The sequence below is a fragment of the Bombina bombina genome, chromosome 7, assembly GCF_027579735.1.
Source record: "Bombina bombina isolate aBomBom1 chromosome 7, aBomBom1.pri, whole genome shotgun sequence".
Lineage (NCBI taxonomy): Eukaryota > Metazoa > Chordata > Amphibia > Anura > Bombinatoridae > Bombina > Bombina bombina.
In genome coordinates, this window is record NC_069505.1 from 36,251,492 (window position 1) to 36,271,368 (window position 19,877).

The 19,877-nt window shown below is 42.9% G+C and overlaps 1 protein-coding gene across 1 annotated transcript in view; it reads right to left on the minus strand.

Moving 5' to 3' along the window:
• Positions 1–19,877, minus strand: part of LOC128665816 (histone-lysine N-methyltransferase KMT5B-B-like) — a 220,915-nt gene that overhangs the window by 143,913 nt on the left and 57,125 nt on the right. Inside the window, 3 exon segments of the mRNA XM_053720034.1 lie at positions 12,344–12,480; positions 12,557–12,576; positions 13,866–14,032. Coding sequence (XP_053576009.1) covers positions 12,344–12,480; positions 12,557–12,576; positions 13,866–14,032 — 324 coding nt within the window.

Genomic DNA, 19,877 nt, shown 5'->3' on the forward strand with positions numbered 1-19,877 from the left:
ACTGCAGTAGTAAAGTGTACTAGTTAGACCCTGTGAGGGTCTCCATAAATCAGTCTGCTGGCAATCTGACTCCTTACTCTCTTCTCTCATAAGGCAACAAGCCATTAGAGAGGGAAATTAATAAAATCAGGACCCAGCGTCTGTCATCCTAAACGAGTCCTTTAACACAAAGGCAAATTAGTGCAACAAACAGGGTTTGCCTAAAAAAGAAGGATAGCAGAATAACACTGGAAGGGGCATAGGAACTTCCCTACGACATCCGGAAGCTAATATGCACAAAAAGTCTACTAAGAGGATTACGTGGCTTTAAACAACTCCCCTGTCCTCTCTTGCAGGAAACAATCCATTAAGGACAATAAAAACCAAATCTTCAGCAGAGCACCTCTCTCTGCCTACCTCCATGAACGAGGCAAATAACTCATGGGATGGTAGGGGAAGTGGGAGAGATATTGCAATGCTCTGTTTGGAGTATCTTTGCCTCCACTGGTGACCAGGTGAAGTATTTCCCATAGGTTATGAATGGAATTTGTGGACTCTCACTGCGATTAGAAAGAAAATATATTTACCTCAAAATGTCCTCAATAGCCACATCCCATTGTAAAGGGACTTTAAGCAGCCAATCAAGATGCTAGTCCCAGGACTTACAAGGGAGTATGCATCTTGCATGTGCAACAGTCACTTTTTTTTTTTACTTCCTCAGTTTAAGAAAGTCTACTATGAAATCTCATGAGATCACAGTGTGACATCAGCACTGATGAAGCGGTTTTGCTCTTCCTTATTACAGAGAGATGGTGATATTTTCTTGAATAGAAAACAGTACTCACTGGTCACAGAAACACGGAGAAGGCTTACCAAGCCTGAAAAATGTCCACAAACAAAGGAATTTCTTCAGCTGTGATAAAAAAGACCTTTATTGTTCATACAGGGTCCATAGACAAAGCAACGTTTCGGACTAACACCTTTCTTAAGCTTGAGAAAAGGCTAGGTGTTGGCCCGAAACTTTGCTTTGTCTATGGACCCTGTATGAACAATAAAGGTCTTTTTTATCACAGCTGAAGAAATTCCTTTGTTGGTGAGATTTTCTTGCCAGCTTATGCTGCATCACTTTCAGGTGACTTAGTATATGGGTATTATCTCCCTTTACAATAGGGTGTGAATGCTTTTATGAGGTAAAATATCTTCCTTTTTTACATAGAGATGTTCAGGTGATATTTTCTTGCCAGCTTTTTACAGCTAAAAAAGGACAACTCAATGCAGAATTACATAATTAACACGTGCATAATAAAAAGACGATGCAATAACTACTCTAATCCCCCCCATCCATTTTCCAGCCCCTTGTATTATGTGACAGACATCAGCCAATCATAGTACCCTGTGAGCTTGTGCACATGCTCAGTAAGATCTGGTTCCCCAGAAAGCGTGAATATAAAAAAAAACCTGTGCCATATCTGATAATGGAAGTAAATTGTAAAGGGTCTGAAAACTGCCTGCTCTTTCTGAATCGTAAAAACTAAATTTATGCTTACCTGATAAATTTATTTCAGGACACGGTGAGTCCACGGATCATCTAATTTCTATTGGGAATATCACTCCTGGCCAGCAGGAGGAAGCAAAGTGCACCACAGCAAAGCGGTTAAATATCACCTCCCTTTCCACAACCTCGAGTCATTCGACCGAAGGAGAGAAAGGAAGTAACAAGGTGCAGAGGTGCCTGAGGTTTATAATAAGACAAAAACCTGACTAAATAAACAGGGCGGGCCGTGGACTCACCGTATCAAGAAAGAACGAAATTTATCAGGTAAGCCTAAATTTTGGTTTTCTTTCTAATGACAGTGAGTCCACGGAACATCTAATTACTATTGGGAATCAACACCCAAGCTAGAGTACACAGATAAGGGAGGGACAAGACAGGGAACCTAAACAGAAGGCACCACTGCTTGAAGAATCTTTCTCCCAAAAGAGGCCTCAGCCGAGGCAAAAGTATCAAATTTATAGAATTTTGAAAAAGTGTGCAGAAAGGACCAAGTTGCAGCCTTGCAAATCTTTTCCACAGAAGCTTCATTTTTGAATGCCCCAGAGGAGGAAACAGCCCTCGTAGAATGAGCCATGACCCTCTCAGGAGGCTACTGTCCAGCAGTTTCACAGGCCAAGCAAATGATACTCTTCAGCCACAAAGAAGAAGTAGCCGTAGCTTTCTGCCCCTTACGTTTCCCAGAGACAACTACAAAGAGCAGAAGACTGGCGAAAATCCTTAGTCGCCTGTAGATAGAATTTCAACGCACGCACCACGTCTAGGTTGTGCAGCAGACGTTCCTTATAAGAAGATGGGTTAGGACACAAAGGAGGAACAACAATCTCCTGATTAAAGGGCCACTGTAAGTAAATATTTTCTATGCCTGTTACTAACTAACTACCCCAAATACGCTTTTTATCAATAGCATTTCATTAAACATATCTCTACCGTATATCAGAAATCTTGTCTGCAAATTTAATTGTTTTCCAAACCCACTCCGTGGGTATCCTTTGCTCTGTACCAATCCGTTTACAATACCTAGGTTTCAAAATGGCGCTTTAAACACAAAGTTATTGGTTTAAAGGGACAGTCTACACCAGAATTTTTATTGTTTTAAAAGATAGATAATCCCTTTATTACCCATTTCCCAGTTTTGCATAACCAACACAGTTATACTAATATACTTTTAACCTCTGTGATTATCTTGTATCTAAGCCTCTGCAAACTGCCCCTTTTTTTCAGTTCTTTTTACAGACTTGCAGTCTAGCCAATCAGTGCCTGCTCCCAGATTACTTCACGTGCACAGTGTTATCTATATGAAATATGTGAACTAACACCCTCTAGTGGTGAAAAACTGTTAAAATTCAAACTGAAAGAGGTGGGCTTCAAGGTCTAAGAAATTAGCATATGAACCTCCTAGGTTAAGCTTTCAACTAAGAATACCAAGAGAACAAAGCAAAATTGGTGATAAAAGTAAATTGGAAAATTGTTTAAAATTGCATGCTCTATCTGAATCATGAAAGTTTGTTTTGGCCTAGACTGTCCCTTTAAGTATTTTGAACATGCAGTGCTGAAAATAGTGGGCAGGATAACGTGACATCGGCCAATAAAAGATATAACTTTTAGAACGTTATGAAACTTCGTTTTGGAGAAAATATAGGTCAGTAGGTTTTAATTAATGTTTATTAACTTTAATATGTTAGTTGTTTAGCTTAAAAATTATAACAGAAAGTAATCCTTTAATGTTCCTATCCGAAACCACTTTAGGGAGAAACCCTAACTTAGTACACAAAACTACCTTATCCGAATGAAAAATAAGGTAAGGAGATTCAAACTGCAACGCTGAGAGCTATGAGACACTACGAGCACACTAAGAAACAAAACCTTCCAAGATAATTTAATATCTAAGGAATGCATAGGCTCAAACGGAGCCTGCTAAAGAACTTTAAGAACAAGGTTAAGACTCCAGGGAGGAGTAACAGGTTTGAACACAGGCCTGATTCTGACCAAGGCCTGACAGAAAAATTGCACATCTGGTACATCCGCCAGACGTTTATGTAACAAAATAGACAAGGCAGATATTTGACCTTTCAAGGAACTTGCCGAAAAAAACCTTCTCCAAACCCTCTTGGAGAAAGGACAGAATTCTAGGAATCCGAACTCTACTCCAAGAGTAGCCTCTGGATTCACACTATTATTATACTTTATTTATGAAGCGCCAACATATTGCGTAGCGCTGTCCATGGATACAATTCATTTGAATAAAACAAAACAAGACTTGTAAAAGACAGAACAAAATTTACAAACACATACAGGAGGGATTGAGGGCCCTATTCCCGTGGGAACTTACAATCTAGAAGAATCTTTCTGGAATCTTTCTAGGATCTTGCTGGACTCACGAGGAACCTCTGCAAGGTGAAGAGCTGGAGGAGGAGTACTGTCCCTTTACTGTCTTGCTTTGCTGGACTGGCCTGCAGTTGCTGCTTCTGCCTGAAAAGAGTGCAAAGGGTAAACTTTGCAGTGTGTCCTGCTTGAGAAAGTTCTCCAAGGGCTTGGAGTAGAGCTTGCCTCCTGTTGGAAGTCTCAGGGACACCAAAGACTTCAGTTTCCTCGACCTGCAGCACTGGGTACTGTGTGTTTTGTGCTGTTCAAGAGGAGAAATCACTGCAACGCCGCCACCGACGCCGCTGGCCTGCACCGTGACTTGTCTACGCCGCACGGAGCCGCATTGCCCCGCGACCCTGGTCTCACCGACGCCATCATCGGACTACTTCACCGAGCCGCTGCTCGCACCGCGACCTGTGGGCCCCGCACTCCGGCATCGCCTGCTCACACCGCAGCCTGGGCATCCCTGACGACGTCGCTCCTGCTGACACCGGCGCTGCTGCCTGCACCGTGGCCGGTGGACACTGCTCGTGAGGTACACGAAGCACCGTCCCCGTCCCGCACCGCAGCCCCCCCGACGCCAGCACCATCGACTCCAGTGTCGTCACCAGGCATCCCTGCCTGCACCATAACCTGTGGACACCGCACGTCACATCGCCCTGCTTCACACCGCAGCCCTGGTCTCACCGACGCAGCTGGACGCCATCACCGAGCCACTGCCTGCACCGTAACCTGTGGGCACCACACGTCGCATCGTCCCGCTTCCCACCGCAGCCCCGACACCGGCGCACCTGACTTCATCAGCCCGGAGTTCGATCCGCAGCGCGTGTGAACACCAAGGGCCCGACGACTCCTGCAGCCGACTCCGGAAACGACGCCGCTCTCTGGAGCTCACCGCAAGGATCACGACGCCCTGCAAATCCAAGGTACTGTTTAAGGGTCTTCCCGACACTGTAGCTGGCCCGCAACACCGCGGCCGGCCTGAACTGTTGGTTTTGTATATCACGACGCCGTGATAGCCCCAGGTGGAGCTATCAACTGCAAGGAACTGTGTTTTTGAATACATCTTGAAGCATTCATATTTTTATTACTGTATGCTGGATTTTTATTGTATTTGGTCTTGTTTTAAATAGTTAAATATTGGCTATTTTTTCTAAAACTGGTGTGGTGCCCTTTTGTAGTGTTTTCACTGTGTTACTGTGTGCTATGTGCAAATGCTTTACACATTGCTTCTGAGATCAGCCTGCTGCTCGTGCCAAGCTAGCAAGGGGGTGAGCAGGGGTTATCTGAGCAGGTATCTCCCTTATCCTAACTAGAGTGAGGGTCCCTACTTGGACAGGGTGCAAACCGACTGCCAACTGGAGACCCCATTTCTAACATTGGATATTTACGCATATCTTGTAGTAAATCTTACTGGTAACAGGCTTACGAGCCTGAATCATGGTCTCAATGACCGAGTCAATCATGGTCTCAATGACCGACTCAGAAAACCCCCACTTAGATAAGATTAAGTGTTCAATCTCCAAGCAGTCAGCTTCAGAGAAACGAGATATGGATGAAGGTAGGGTCCCTGAAGTAAAAGGTCTTTCCTCAGAGGGAGTCTCCAAGGTGGGAAGGATGACATCTCCACTAGGTCTGCATACCATATCCTCCGAGGCCACACCAGTGCAATGAGGATCACAGACGCCCTCTCCGGTTTGATTTCGAGCAATGACCCGAGGAAGGAGAGCTAACAGAGGAAATAGATATGCTAGACTGAAATTCCAAGGGCCCGCCAGAGCATCTATCAGTACAGCCTGAGGATTCCTCGACCTGTACCTCGGGAGCTTAGCATTCTGACGAGATGCCATGAGATCCAGTTCCGGCTGTCCCCATTTGAGAATCAAGCTGGAAAACACTTCAGGATGGAGTTCCCACTCCCCCGGGTGAAAAGTCTGTCTGCTCAGAAAATCCGCTTCCCAATTGTCCACTCCTGGAATGTGGATCGCATATAGACAGCAGTTGTGGGTCTCCTCCCACTGAATAATCTTGGCTACCTCTGTCATGGCCAAGAAAACTCGAGTTCCTCCCTGATGGTTGATGTAAGCCACTGAAGTTATGTTGTCTGGCTGGAACCTGATAAACCGGGCTGAAGCTGAGGCCAGGCCAGAAGAGCATTGAAGATTGCTCTCAGCTCTAGAATGTTTATGGGGATAACAGACTGAGCCTTTAGTGAACCCCAAACTGCTCCCTATCCCAGCAGGCTGGCCTCCGTTGTAACAATCACCCAAATGGGTCTGTGGAAGCAGGTTCCCTGGGAGAGATGTTCCTGAGACAACCACCAAGGAAGATAATCTCTTGTCGCCTGATCTTGATGTAATCGCGGAGACAGATCCGCATAATCCCCATTCCATTGCCTGAGCATGCATAACTGCAGGAGGTCTGAGGTGGAAATGGGCAAACGGAATGATGTCCATGGCAGCTACCATCAGACATTGAGTCACTGACGGCCGAGGAGAGGACTGAAGGGCCAGACAAGAATTGAAGATCTTTGATTTTCTGACTTTTGTCAGAAATATTTTCATTGATAAGGAATATATTATGGTTCCCAATAACACTACCCTTGTAGCTGGAATTAAGGAACTCTTTCCCAAATTCACCTTCCATCCGTGAGATCGCAGAAAGGATAACAACATCATCTCTGTGTGGGAGTTCGCTTGTTGAAAGGATGGCGCCTGAACCAGAATGTCGTCCACATAAGGCGCCACTGCAATGCCCCGCAACCGGAGCACCACCAACAGGGATCCCAAGACCTTTGAAAAAATTCTGGGAGCTGTGGCAAGGCCGAATGGAAGAGCCACAAACTGGAAGTGTTTGTCTAGAAATGCGAACCTCAGAAACTGTGGATGGGAACATGCAGGTACGCATCCTTTAAATCTGTTGTCATGAATTGACCCTCTTGAACCAAGGGAAGAATGGAACGAATAGTTTCCATCTTGAAGGACGGTACACTGAGGAACTTGTTTAGACTTTTGAGATCTAAAATTGGTCTGAAAGTTCCCTCTTTTTTGGGAACCACAAACAGATTGGAGTAAAATCCCAGACCCTGTTCCTGCATTGGAACAGGAACTATCACTCCCAAGTCGGAAAGGTCCCAAACAGTTTAAGAATGCCTCTCTTTTTATCTGGTCTACAGATAATCTTGAGAGCAGAAACCTGCCCCTGGGAGGAAAGGTCTTGAACTCTAGTTTGTATCCCTGGGACACGATGTCCACCGCCCAGGGATCCTGAACATCCTGAACCCAGGCCTGAGCGAAGAAGGAAAGTCTGTCCCCCACAAGATCCGATCCCGGATCGGGGGCAGACCCTTCATGCTGACTTTGAGTCATTAACGGGCTTCTTAGATTGCTTCCCCTTGTTCCAAGACTGGTTGGTCTGAAGGTTTGGACTGATCTTGCTTGGTAGAGGGAGAGGAAGGCTTACCCTTGAAGTTTCGAAAGAAACGAAAATTACTCTGACGTCCCTTCTGCTTATTCCTCTTATCCTGAGGGAAGAAATTACCCTTTCCTCCCGTAATGTCGGAAATAATTTCAGCCAAGCCCGGCCCAAACTAGGTCGCCAAAAGCTTAGACTTAGACAAAACATCCGCAGACCAGGATTTCAACCATAAGGCTCTGCGGGCCAGTACAGCAAAACCAGAAATCTTTGCTCCCAGCTTAATAACCTGTAGGGAAGCATCCGTAATAAAAGAATTGGCCAACTAAGGGCCTTGATCCTATCCTGGATCTCTTCAAGGGGAGTGTCTGTCTGAATAGAATCAGACAACGCATCAAACTAGTATGCCGCCGCACTAGTGACGGTAGCAATACAAACTTTCCAATTTCCTTCCATTGTCAAAGTCTTTTTCTATGCCCCCTTACTGAGGCACCAGCGCCTACTGAGCATGTGCACAATTTCACAGTGTATACATATACTAGTATGTGATTGGCTGATAGCTAGATATCACATAATAGTTATATACAAACTTTCTGAGGCACCAGCTCCTACTAAGAATGTGCAAAAGTTTAAAGTATATACATATACTAGTATGTGATTGGCTGATGGATATCACATGATACAGGACTCCTGGCAAAAGGGGATAAATGAATGTCAGAAAAATATCTACTGCTTATTTGAAATTCATATTAATTGTAATTGCATTGTATTTTTATTATCCACTTAATTATGCAGTCGTAATTGTAATTTAAGTGCAGTGTTCTAGCACTTTGTGAAACAAATGTTAAATAAAAAAAAAATAAAAAAAAAGCACACACTTTTAAACTGAATGCGTTTACTGGTTGTGTAACGTGGCAAATTTTTTTAGATAACAAGGCTTTTTCTTAACTTTTCTTCATAACTATAGCAACAGTTTACCAATGGGTCAGTAGACCAGAACTCACAAGGGCAGGGCAAAACTTCCTTAAGATTATGAGGCTCATTTACAGCAAATACAAAACGGTTATGGGAATAATTCACAAGAGGGACCTTTCATAAGAAGTAGAAACTGACGAATGTAGTGGAAAGTTTGCTACTTATTTTAGCAATTTGCGTACACTTTTTATATTTTTTACATTACTGCTTGGGCAGCATAATGGCTGCTTAGTCTTTCATGAAGACTCTATATAGTTACAATGCTATAGCCCAGGGTTCTTCAAACCACGGGTCGCGACCCATTACTGGGTCACAACACTGTGTTTATAGGGTCGTCCCAGCCCTCCACCACTGCAGGCATCATCAGGCAGCAGCAGAATTGAATTTTTTTTTTTTAAATATTAAAATTTATTATTTTTATATTGGGCTTGGCTGCATTCTAGATTCAGTTTTGGGCTAGTGCTTTGAAGGGGAGGGGCGAGGGGAGGGGGCCACTCTCTCTCACATTTTTGCGGAAGTGGAAGGAGCAGGAGCCGGGAAGTCTGGCCTGGCAATAGCAGTCGCCAGCACCTGCAACATGTGGACAGTGGACCGGAACACCATCATGGGGTGACAATCAGAGGTCCAATAGTATCAGGAGGCCCACCGGACCCCAAAACGCCAGTGAAGTGCTGCTGCATGCACAGTCGGCTGCAGAAAGCAGACATTATGCACCGCATCTTTGGGCAGCATCACCAACTTGCAGCAAGTTTCAGTAGGAGGCTGGACGCTCACGCTGGAGTCAGGAGGAGGTAAAGTGTTTTCACTCACGGCTATTTACCGGGCCCTGACCCTACCTTCTCTGTTCCCTCTGCCTGCGTGGTCTCTTCTGACCAAGTCTGAGAGTGAGAGATCAGGGTGAGTAGGGACCACGCCAGCAGAGGGAATAGTAGGAAGGAAGCTGTACTGTCTGTCCTGCTTGGCCCCCTGGTGGGGGTAGTTAAGGCAGGGGGTTAGACCAAGACCGCAGTGGAAGCGGAGGCTCTGTGGTAGAGAATGGGGGAAGAAGAGTCTTAAGAGCTGTCCCAAATTGTACACTGTGTCCTGGCCTGTGCTTCTGCCTGCATCTCCCCTCTGTCCCTCAGTCACCCCCTTCCTCTCAGTCACCCCCCCCTTTGTCTCTCTCTCTCCACCCCTCTCTGTCTCCCCATCTGTCTTACTGTAGAGGGGATGGGCAAGATTGGAGGGGCAATAATGTCGAGGAAGGGCAGAGGAAAAGGTAGGTGGCGCAGAAAGGGTGTCTGTCACATGACAGACGGCAGCTCTGTTCTGTTTAAAACTGACAGGCATAGTAAATTGTTTTCCTGCACAGCCCCTGCGCTCTCTGCAAAACACTGTGGTGCGATGACAGCAGAGGGACCCGCCCCTCCACTGGGGCTGATGGAACTCTGGATCCCACTCGTCTCTTATGTATTGCACAGCAGTAAAATTTGAAAATTCTACTTGTTCCGATTGTGTGTCCTCTTGTCCTGCAGGCTAATCTGGTATGTCGGAAAGGGAGGGGGATCCAGCCATACGTAGTTGGGCCGTTAAAGCTCATGTTCTAATGTCTCTCTCTCCTCCTGCTAGTAAAACTGGGAATAAGCAATGTATATGCTTTTAGCTTTAGGAGATCAGGCCCTATATTCCTCGCTCTGCTTTGTTTTGCATTTAACCCATTGGCTACCTCAGAAGACAACCAAGCTAGTATAAAAAAAAAAAAAAAAAAAAAAAATTGTTACAATATAAAAATAAAAAGTACGGCCACAAACAAAATCTAACATTTACAACACAACATATATAATGTTGTGTTGTAAATGTTAGATTTTGTTTGTGGCCATACTTTTTATTTTTAGAGCAGGATATATATAGATATATATTTCTGTTGCAGCCAAGGGTTAAATGGAAAACAGAGTGGAAGGAAGAAGTTAAGGCTTAACCTGTGTGTGTGTGCAATGTATCAGAAAGGCCACTCTCACCGATAGTAGTAATTACCAGAACAACCAGCCTAATACTTATACATCCAAGAAATCCCATATATGTAACCCACAGTGCAGGAGGAAAAACTCCCTAGATTTGTGTGAATAGATATGAAAGGGTGGTGTTCGTGTGTTGTATGGGAGTTCGTGTGTGTGTGACGTGGGTGTTGTATGAGAGTGTGTGTGGTGTGTGACAGTGTGTGTGTGTTGTGTGAGAATGTGTGTGTGTTGTGTGAGAATGTGTGTGTGGTGTATGAGAGTGTGTATGTTTTGTATGTTGTATGAGAGTGTGTGTATTATTACCTTTTATAACACTAACATTTGACTACAATCAGGATTGAAGTACGCAGACATTTTAGTCACCTTTCCAAAAGTTGCTGGTATCTTGCAAATGACTATCAACTTTCAGAACAAGAATATAAATTGGGTCGCGAAGGTATGTGGTATCATTAAACTGGGTCTTGGGAAAAAAAGTTTGAAGAACCCTGCTATAGCCTATGTGAAAGTAAAAACAACACAATTAAAATGTTAATCTCTGTACTTATGGTAGAAAAGGTGGATATAGTTATCTCAGGAGTAGATCACCAGGGACCCTGTATCAGGAAGGTAATGAACTAAAATACTACCGGCTTTCATAGTGATTGGATAACACAAGCAGCCTTATGCCTTGGATCGAGGATATTCTTATAAAGCAGTGCTTGGAACACCAAGGGATTTACAAAGAATTATTAAATTCAGGTAATTGTTGGCACACACCATATCTGAGGATCTGAGGCTGACTCTAGCTTGCTGAGGTGACCCTAAGGGCTAGAACTTATTAATGCTGCTAGAGGGGACTATAAAACAATTCATAAGACAAAACTGACCCTATGCTTTCAAGTTTATGTTCTGTGTCAGATGAAACTAATTTAACTATGACTAGATATTACCCTTTTTGAAATCAGAGCAAATGCCTGGTCCCTTCCATGTACAATGTATTTATTATTAATTTGCACCCGGCAACTAAACAAACACTGTGTGCGAGGACTTGCTGTGAAGGCAGGTTAAATAGAGTACCAACAAGGAGTTGCTACCTACCTCTCCATGTGGGACAACTCTACCATTAGTAGCAGTGTGTCACAAAACCTATATTTCTATGAGTCCCAGTAATAAACCATTAACAAAAGCATTAACCAAGATCAGTGAAATGGTGACTTTATAAAGCCGTAACCAATAGGTGATCAGTACAGTAAGGCACGTAAATAATGATCAATCCATAAGCCACATGTACCATTCATGGTAATACTAGATCGTTAGACGCACGTTCATGTCCTCTTATAGAGCTGTAGGAGGTATCTTTACTAGCGTTAAAGGGACAGTCAAGTCCCAAAATAAACTTTCATTTTTCAAATAGGGCATGTAATTTTAAACAACTTTCCAATTTACTTTTATCAACAATTTTGCTTTGTTCTCTTGGTATTCTTAGTTGAAAGCAAACCTAGGAAGGCTCATATGATCATTTCTAAGCCCTTGAAGTCTTCCTCTTTTTTTATTTGCCTTTCACAGCAGGGTAGAGCTAGCTCATGTAAGCCATATAGATAACATTGTGATAACGCCCGTGGCTAGTGGCAGACACTGCACTAATTGGCTAAAATGCAAGTCAATAGATAATAACTAAAAGTCATGTGATTAGGGGTGGTCAGAAGATGCTTAGATACAAGTTAGTCACAGAAGTAAAAAGTGCATTAATATAACAGTGTTGGTTATGCAAAACTGGGGAATGTGTAATAAAGGGATTATCTAACTTTTTAAACAACAAAAACTCTGGTGTTGACTGTCCCTTTAAATCTACAGAACAGAGTTAAACCGATTTGGTTAATTCATCTTGATGAGCATGCAATGCAAGGCTCCTACACAAGGTGGGAGAAGGTTCAGCTTGAGGTGACACACTAGTGGACAATGATGCATCACAAAGAACACAAAAGAGCTTGTTTCTGCATAGCCCAAGAGCCAAGGTTCCCTCATCCCTATAAGCCAAGTCATCTGTAATTAAAGGTCTGATGCCATTCATGCCACGTACCTCTCACACGTGTAACATTCACAAAATTCATTGTTTTCCCCAAAAAAGCCGTCCCCGTAATAACATGAAATCTCCTCCCCTGGCTCAATGTCCCTCAGGGCTTTTACACAAGCAGTGTCACGGCCAGTCGATACGAACTGCAATACAAACAACACTGTTCAGTTTGGATTCCATTTGGTAAGTGTACCTTATAATGACAATAGCTGCTCTTACCTTGCAATTAGGTCTGCAGTCTGGGGGGGGGGGGGAGGAAAAGACAGAAAGGTCAGTAAACCATACAGCATTTATATAAACATAAAACATCATCACTCCATAAACCAATGTAAACCAAAGAGCTTGAGTTCTTACGGAAACCCATGCTTTAATATAAGTTTATTAGAAAAGGTTATTAAATAAAGCACTTGTCTGATCCACAAATGGCACTGGCCCAACTGATCATAATTCTGATGACGTGCATCACATGATAACCCAATCATTAAGAAAACCCCAGAACTGTTTTGTGATCCGAGGACCCGTCTCACACCATGTATGGCGACAACAGTAATCCACAAGAAAACACTTTTACAGCAACTTGTCAGAGGAACTCTGTACTTTTGTACTGTTATGAACAGCATTAGATTCGTTGATTGATTTACATTTTTTTTGCACAGCAACCTGTAATGAACTGAAAAAGGGTTAAAGGGACAGTCTAGTCAAAATTAAACTTTCATGATTCTGATAGGGCATGCAATTTTAAACAACGTTCTAATTTACTTCTATTATCAAATTTGCTCAATTCTTTAGATATCCTTTGTTGAATAAATAGCAATGCACATGTGTGAGCCAATCACACAAGGCCTCGATGTGCAGCAACCAATCAGCAGCTAATGATCATATCTAGATATGCTTTTCAGCAAGTGATATCAAGAGAATGAAACAAATTTGATAATAGAAGTAAATTAGAAAGTTGTTTAAAATGACATGGTTTTTCTAAATCATGAAAGAAAAAAATTGGGTTTCATGTCCTTTTAAGCACCTCTCAAAAAGGGACACATTCTAATTTGGACTTTCCAACAAGAATATTTCCAACACGAGTTTGGTACTAGTTATATCAGGAGTGTGCTTGCCTTGTGAGCTTTAGGATGAGCTTTCATGACCACATATTAAAAAAGGTCTCCAATGGGTCTAGAAACCCAGGGTGCCAATTATCAGGACCCCTATGTGCTGAGCACAGGAGCTTCATATAGCCATTTTGTTTTTTTATCATTTCCTTATAAACTCAAGCAATTGATTATTCTACTGTTCCATCTAAGGCCCAGGTAAAACATGTTTACAAGCAAGCGCTCCATGCAAGTGATATTCCCTGCAGATTTGTTTACACCTAAACCATTTAGCTAATTTTTTGTATATATGCTAATTCAGAAATTTATACACCCCCTTATCTTAAAACGTGACAAACATGTACAGCTATAAAAAAGGTATCTGGCTGAAGTTCAAGCAATCTAATCAGTGGTTATGGCTGTAGACATGCCAAAGAACTTACCATGGTTGATGAAGGCAGCAGGGCCAAGCCACAGCTGTGCACAGTTCTTCCTTGTGGAAAACATAACACTGAAGTCATTCTCTCCATGGCGAAGGAGCATGTTCTCTTCAGCTTCAGAAAGTTCTGCAATGCAGCCCACGAGCAGCTCGATCTTATCGTTACGTTTCCTGTTTCAGGAGAAACAGGCATTTTGTATCTCCACATACACATAAGTAAGATATTGAAAGCAATATCTATCTTGTTATTTAAACAAAACCATTTTCAAAACAGGGCATTCAGCATCTTACCAAGCTTATCTCTTAGTCCTGGTTGTTCCAAACATTGGTTACATTTTACGTAGGCCCAAATCCTGCAGAAGAGCGTACACATAGCATACTCTCCTTATTAAATCGAAATGGAAAGGAATACCTTTTTTTTTTTAACATTTCTGATTTTAACTACTTTATAAAAGGTACCTTTTAATATAAGAATTTGCTTAAAGGGACATGAAATTCCAAATTTTTCTTTCATGATTCAGATAGAACATACAATTTTAAACAACTTTCTAATTTACTATTATCTAAATTTGCTTCATGCTCTTGGTATCCTTTGTTGAAGTAGCATTAAAGCAGTACTGGGAGGTAGCTGAACATATCAGATGAGCCAATGACAATAAACATGTGTGGCAACAAATAGCAGCTGGCTCCCAGTAGTGTGTTGCTGCTCGAGCCTACAAAAGGAATGATTTTCAACAAAGGATATAAAAAAACGAAGCAAAATACGTACAATGAATCATTGTTTAAAATTGTATGTTCTGTCTGAATCATGGGTTTCAGTTTTCTTTAAGTCTCCCCAACGAATGCAAGCTGCTTCCCTGAAAGATATATATTAAACTGTCAGACAAAGAGCCGAACAGCCTGCAATACATATATATCAATGTTTCTAGATGTTACATGTTTATTTAAAAAGGGACAGTCTACACCTTAGTCATCTTAAAGTCTTACTTTAGATTAGGCTGCAATTAGCCTCCTGCAACCTTTCTATATCAAGCAGCAGGAATGGTAAAAAAACAAAAACGTATGCTTACCTGATAAATGTATTTCTTTCTTGACACGGCAAGTCCACGGGATCATCAATTACTGTTGGGAATATCACTTCTGGCCAGCAGGAGGAGGCAAAGAGCACCACAGCAAGGCTGTTAAGTATCACTTCTCTACCCACAATCCCCAAGTCATTTGACCGAAGGAAAGGAGAGAAAGGAAATAACACACAAGATGCAGAGGTGCCTGATGTTTATATAACAAAGAAACTGTCTGAAATAACAGGACAGGCCATGGACTCACCGTGTCAAGAAATAAATAAATTTACCAGGTAAGCATAAATTTTGTTTTCTTTCTAATGACACAGTGAGTCCACGGGATCATCAATTACTGTTGGGAATCAATACCCAAGCTAGAGGGCCTAGATAATCAGGGAGGGACAAGACAGGTAACCTAAACAGAAGGCACCACTGCTTGCAGAACCTTTCTCCCAAAAGAAACCTCAACCGAGGCAAAATAATTAAAATTATAGAAAATTAAGCAAAGAAGACCAAGTCGCAGCCTTACATATCTGTTCTACAGAGGCCTCATTCTTGAAAGCCCAAGAGGAAAACACCACCTTGGTGGAATGAGCTGTAAATCTCTCCAGAGGCGGCTGTCCAGCAGACTTGCATGCCAAACAAAAAAAGAAAATTTATGCTTACCTGATAAAGTTATTTCCTTTTTGACATGAGTCCACGGATCATCTTAATTACTAATGGGATATTCACCCAATGGTCAGCAGGAGGAGGCAAAGAACACAACAGCAGAGCTGTTAAATAGTTCCTCCCTTCCCTCCCACTCCAGTCATTCGACCGAAGTTAGGAAGAGAAAGTATAAGCCAAGGTGCAGAGGTGTCTGAAATTTACAATAACCCACAACCTGTCTAAAAGAACAGGGCAGGCCGTGGACTCAACGTGTCAAAAAATAAATAAAATTATCAGGTAAGCATAAATTTTCTTTTTTAAAGACACGATGAGTCCACGGATCATCTTAATTACTAATGGGATTCAATACCCAAGCTAGAGTACACAGATAATACGGGAGGGACAAGACAGGGAACCTAAACGGAATTCACCACTGCTTGAAGAACCTGTCTCCCAAAAGAAACCTCAGCTGATACCAAAGTGTCAAATTTGTAGAACCTTGAAAAAGTGTGGAGAGGACCAAGTTGCAGCCTTGCAAATCTGTTCCACAGAAGCTTCATTTTTGAACGCCCATAAAGAAGCAACAGCTCTAGTGGAATGAGCCGTATCTCTCGGGAGGCTGTTGTCCAGCACTCTCATATGCATAACATATGATACTCTTCAGCCAAAAAGAAAAAGAAGTAGTCGTAGCCTTCTGACCCTTACGTTTTCCTGAGAAAATCACAAACTAAGAAGACTGACGAAAGTCCTTAGTCGCCATTAAGAAAAGCTTTAAAGCACGGACCACGTCCAAATTGTACAGAAGTAATTTCTTCTGAGAAGAAGGATTAGGACACAAGGACGGAACCACAATCTCCTGATTAATGTTCCGATCAGAAACAACCTTAGGAAGAAATCCTAGTTTAGTACGTAAAAGTACCTTATCTGATGAAAAATAAGATAAGGAGACTCATACTACAAAGCCGAGAGCTCTGACACTCTCCGAGCAGAAGAAATAGCAACAAGAAATAAAACTTTCCAAGATAACAACTTAATATCTAAGGAATGCATAGTCTTAAACGGAACTTCTTGAAGAACTTTGAGAACTAAATTAAGACTCCATAGAGGAGTAACTGGTTTGAACACAGGCCTGATCCTGACCAGGGCCTGATAAAAAGATTCTACATCTGGGACATCCGCCAGACGTTTGTGTAAAAAAATAGATAAGGCCGAGATTTGACCCTTTAGGGAGCTCGTCGATAAACCCTTCTCCAAACCCTCTTGGAGAAAAGACAAAATTCTAGGAATCCTAACTCTTCTCCATGAGTAGCCCTTGGATTCGCACTAATAGAGATATTTACGCCAAATCTTATGGGAAATCCTTCTAGTTACGCTTGGATAAAATTAAGCGAACAATCTCCAAGCAGTCAGCTTCAGAGAAACTAGATTTGGGTGAAGAAAAGGCCCCTGAATAAGAAGATCCTTCCTCAACGGGAGTCTCCAAGGAAGTAGAGATGCCATCTCCTGCAAGGCCAGGCCGGTGCTATGAGGATCACTGATGTCCTCTCCGGTTTGATTCAAGCAATTACCAGAGGAAGAAGAGCAAACAGAGGAAATAGCTATGCTAGACTGAAGGTCCAAGGAAACCGCCAGAGCATCTATCAGTTGTGCCTGGGGGTCCCTAGACCTCGACCTGTATTTCGGTAGCTTGGCATTCTCGGGATGCCATGAGATCCAATTCCAGCTGACCCCACTTGAGAACTAGATAGGAGAACACTTCCAGATGGAGTTCCCACTCCCCCGGATGAAAAGTCTGCCTGCTCAGAAAATCCCCTCCCAGGTGTCCACCCCTGGGATATGGATCGCCGAAAGACAACAAGAGTGGGCCTCCGCCCACTGGATTAGTTTGGTTACCTCTGTCATCGCTAAGGAACTCCTCTTTCCTCCCTGATGATTGATGTAAGCCACTGAAGTTATGTTATCCGACTGGAACCTGATAAACCGTAGTGACGCTAGCTGGGGTCAGGCCGGAAGAGCATTGAAGATTGCTCTCAGTTCTAGAAGGTTTATAGGAAGAACAGACTGACTGAGTCCAAACTCCCTGAGCCTTTAGGGAGCCCCATACTGCTCCCCACCCCAGAAGGCAGGCGTCTGTTGTCACAATTCCCCAAGACGGTCTGCGAAAGCAAGTTCCCTGAGAGAGATGATCCAGAAACAACCACCATTGAAGAGAGTCCCTTGTCTCCTGCTCTGGAGTTATTCGAGAAGACAAGTCTGCATAATCTCCGTTCCATTCTCTGAGCACGCTTAACTGCAGAGGCCTGAGATGGAAACGAGCAAAACGGGATGATGTCCATTGCCGCCACCATTAGCCCGATTACCCTAATGCACTAAGCCACTGACAGCCTAGGAGAGGACTGAAGGGCTAGACAAGTATAGAAAATCTTTGATTTCCTGACTCCTGTCAGAAAAAATGATCATTGATAGGAAAGCCTCAGAAAGGTATCCTTGTATTTGGTATTAAGGAACTCCTGTCCCAAATTTTAACTCCACTTGTGAATCACAGGAAAGATACAACCAAGTCTGTGTGGGACCTAACTTGTTTTAAGGATAGAGCCTGGACTAGGATGTCATCCCGATAGAGCACCACTGCAATGCCCCATAACCGAAGCATTGCCAAACGCGATCCCAGAACCTATTTCCTGACTCTTGTCTTGTGAAATTCTGGGAACTGTTCAAGACCGAATGAAATATCCACGAACTGAAAGTGTCTGTCCAGAAAGGCAAACCTTAGGATCTTGCGATAAACCCTGGGAATTGGAATATGCAGGTATGCGTCCTATAAATCCACATTTGTCATAAATTGACCCTCTTGGATCAAAGGGAGAATGGAACCAATAGTTTCCATCAAGAAAGACGGTACTCTAAAATGTACCCCATGCCTGTATCAACCCAGCCGGGATTAAATAGCTCCTATCTCGAACAAGCTTTTGTAGACAGGGCTTTAACCAGCTGATCTACAACATCAGCCCTCTAAGTGGCCTGAAGGTTCCCTTTCTAAGAGAACCACGCACAGATAGGAAAGAAATCTCAGACCCTGTTCCTGAATTAAAACAAGAACAAACACTCCCAGGTCGAAAAACAGAATTTATGTTTACCTGATAAATTTCTTTCTCCAACGGTGTGTCCGGTCCACGGCGTCATCCTTACTTGTGGGATATTCTCTTCCCCAACAGGAAATGGCAAAGAGCCCAGCAAAGCTGGTCACATGATCCCTCCTAGGCTCCGCCTACCCCAGTCATTCGACCGACGTTAAGGAGGAATATTTGCATAGGAGAAACCATATGGTACCGTGGTGACTGTAGTTAAAGAAAATAAATTATCAGACCTGATTAAAAAACCAGGGCGGGCCGTGGACCGGACACACCGTTGGAGAAAGAAATTTATCAGGTAAACATAAATTCTGTTTTCTCCAACATAGGTGTGTCCGGTCCACGGCGTCATCCTTACTTGTGGGAACCAATACCAAAGCTTTAGGACACGGATGAAGGGAGGGAGCAAATCAGGTCACCTAAATGGAAGGCACCACGGCTTGCAAAACCTTTCTCCCAAAAATAGCCTCAGAAGAAGCAAAAGTATCAAACTTGTAAAATTTGGTAAAAGTGTGCAGTGAAGACCAAGTCGCTGCCCTACATATCTGATCAACAGAAGCCTCGTTCTTGAAGGCCCATGTGGAAGCCACAGCCCTAGTGGAATGAGCTGTGATTCTTTCGGGAGGCTGCCGTCCGGCAGTCTCGTAAGCCAATCTGATGATGCTTTTAATCCAAAAAGAGAGAGAGGTAGAAGTTGCTTTTTGACCTCTCCTTTTACCTGAATAAACAACAAACAAGGAAGATGTTTGTCTAAAATCCTTTGTAGCATCTAAATAGAATTTTAGAGCGCGAACAACATCCAAATTGTGCAACAAACGTTCCTTCTTTGAAACTGGTTTTGGACACAGAGAAGGTACGATAATCTCCTGGTTAATGTTTTTGTTAGAAACAACTTTTGGAAGAAAACCAGGTTTAGTACGTAAAACCACCTTATCTGCATGGAACACCAGATAAGGAGGAGAACACTGCAGAGCAGATAATTCTGAGACTCTTCTAGCAGAAGAAATCGCAACTAAAAACAAAACTTTCCAAGATAATAACTTAATATCAACGGAATGTAAGGGTTCAAACGGAACCCCCTGAAGAACTGAAAGAACTAAATTGAGACTCCAAGGAGGAGTCAAAGGTTTGTAAACAGGCTTGATTCTAACCAGAGCCTGAACAAAGGCTTGAACA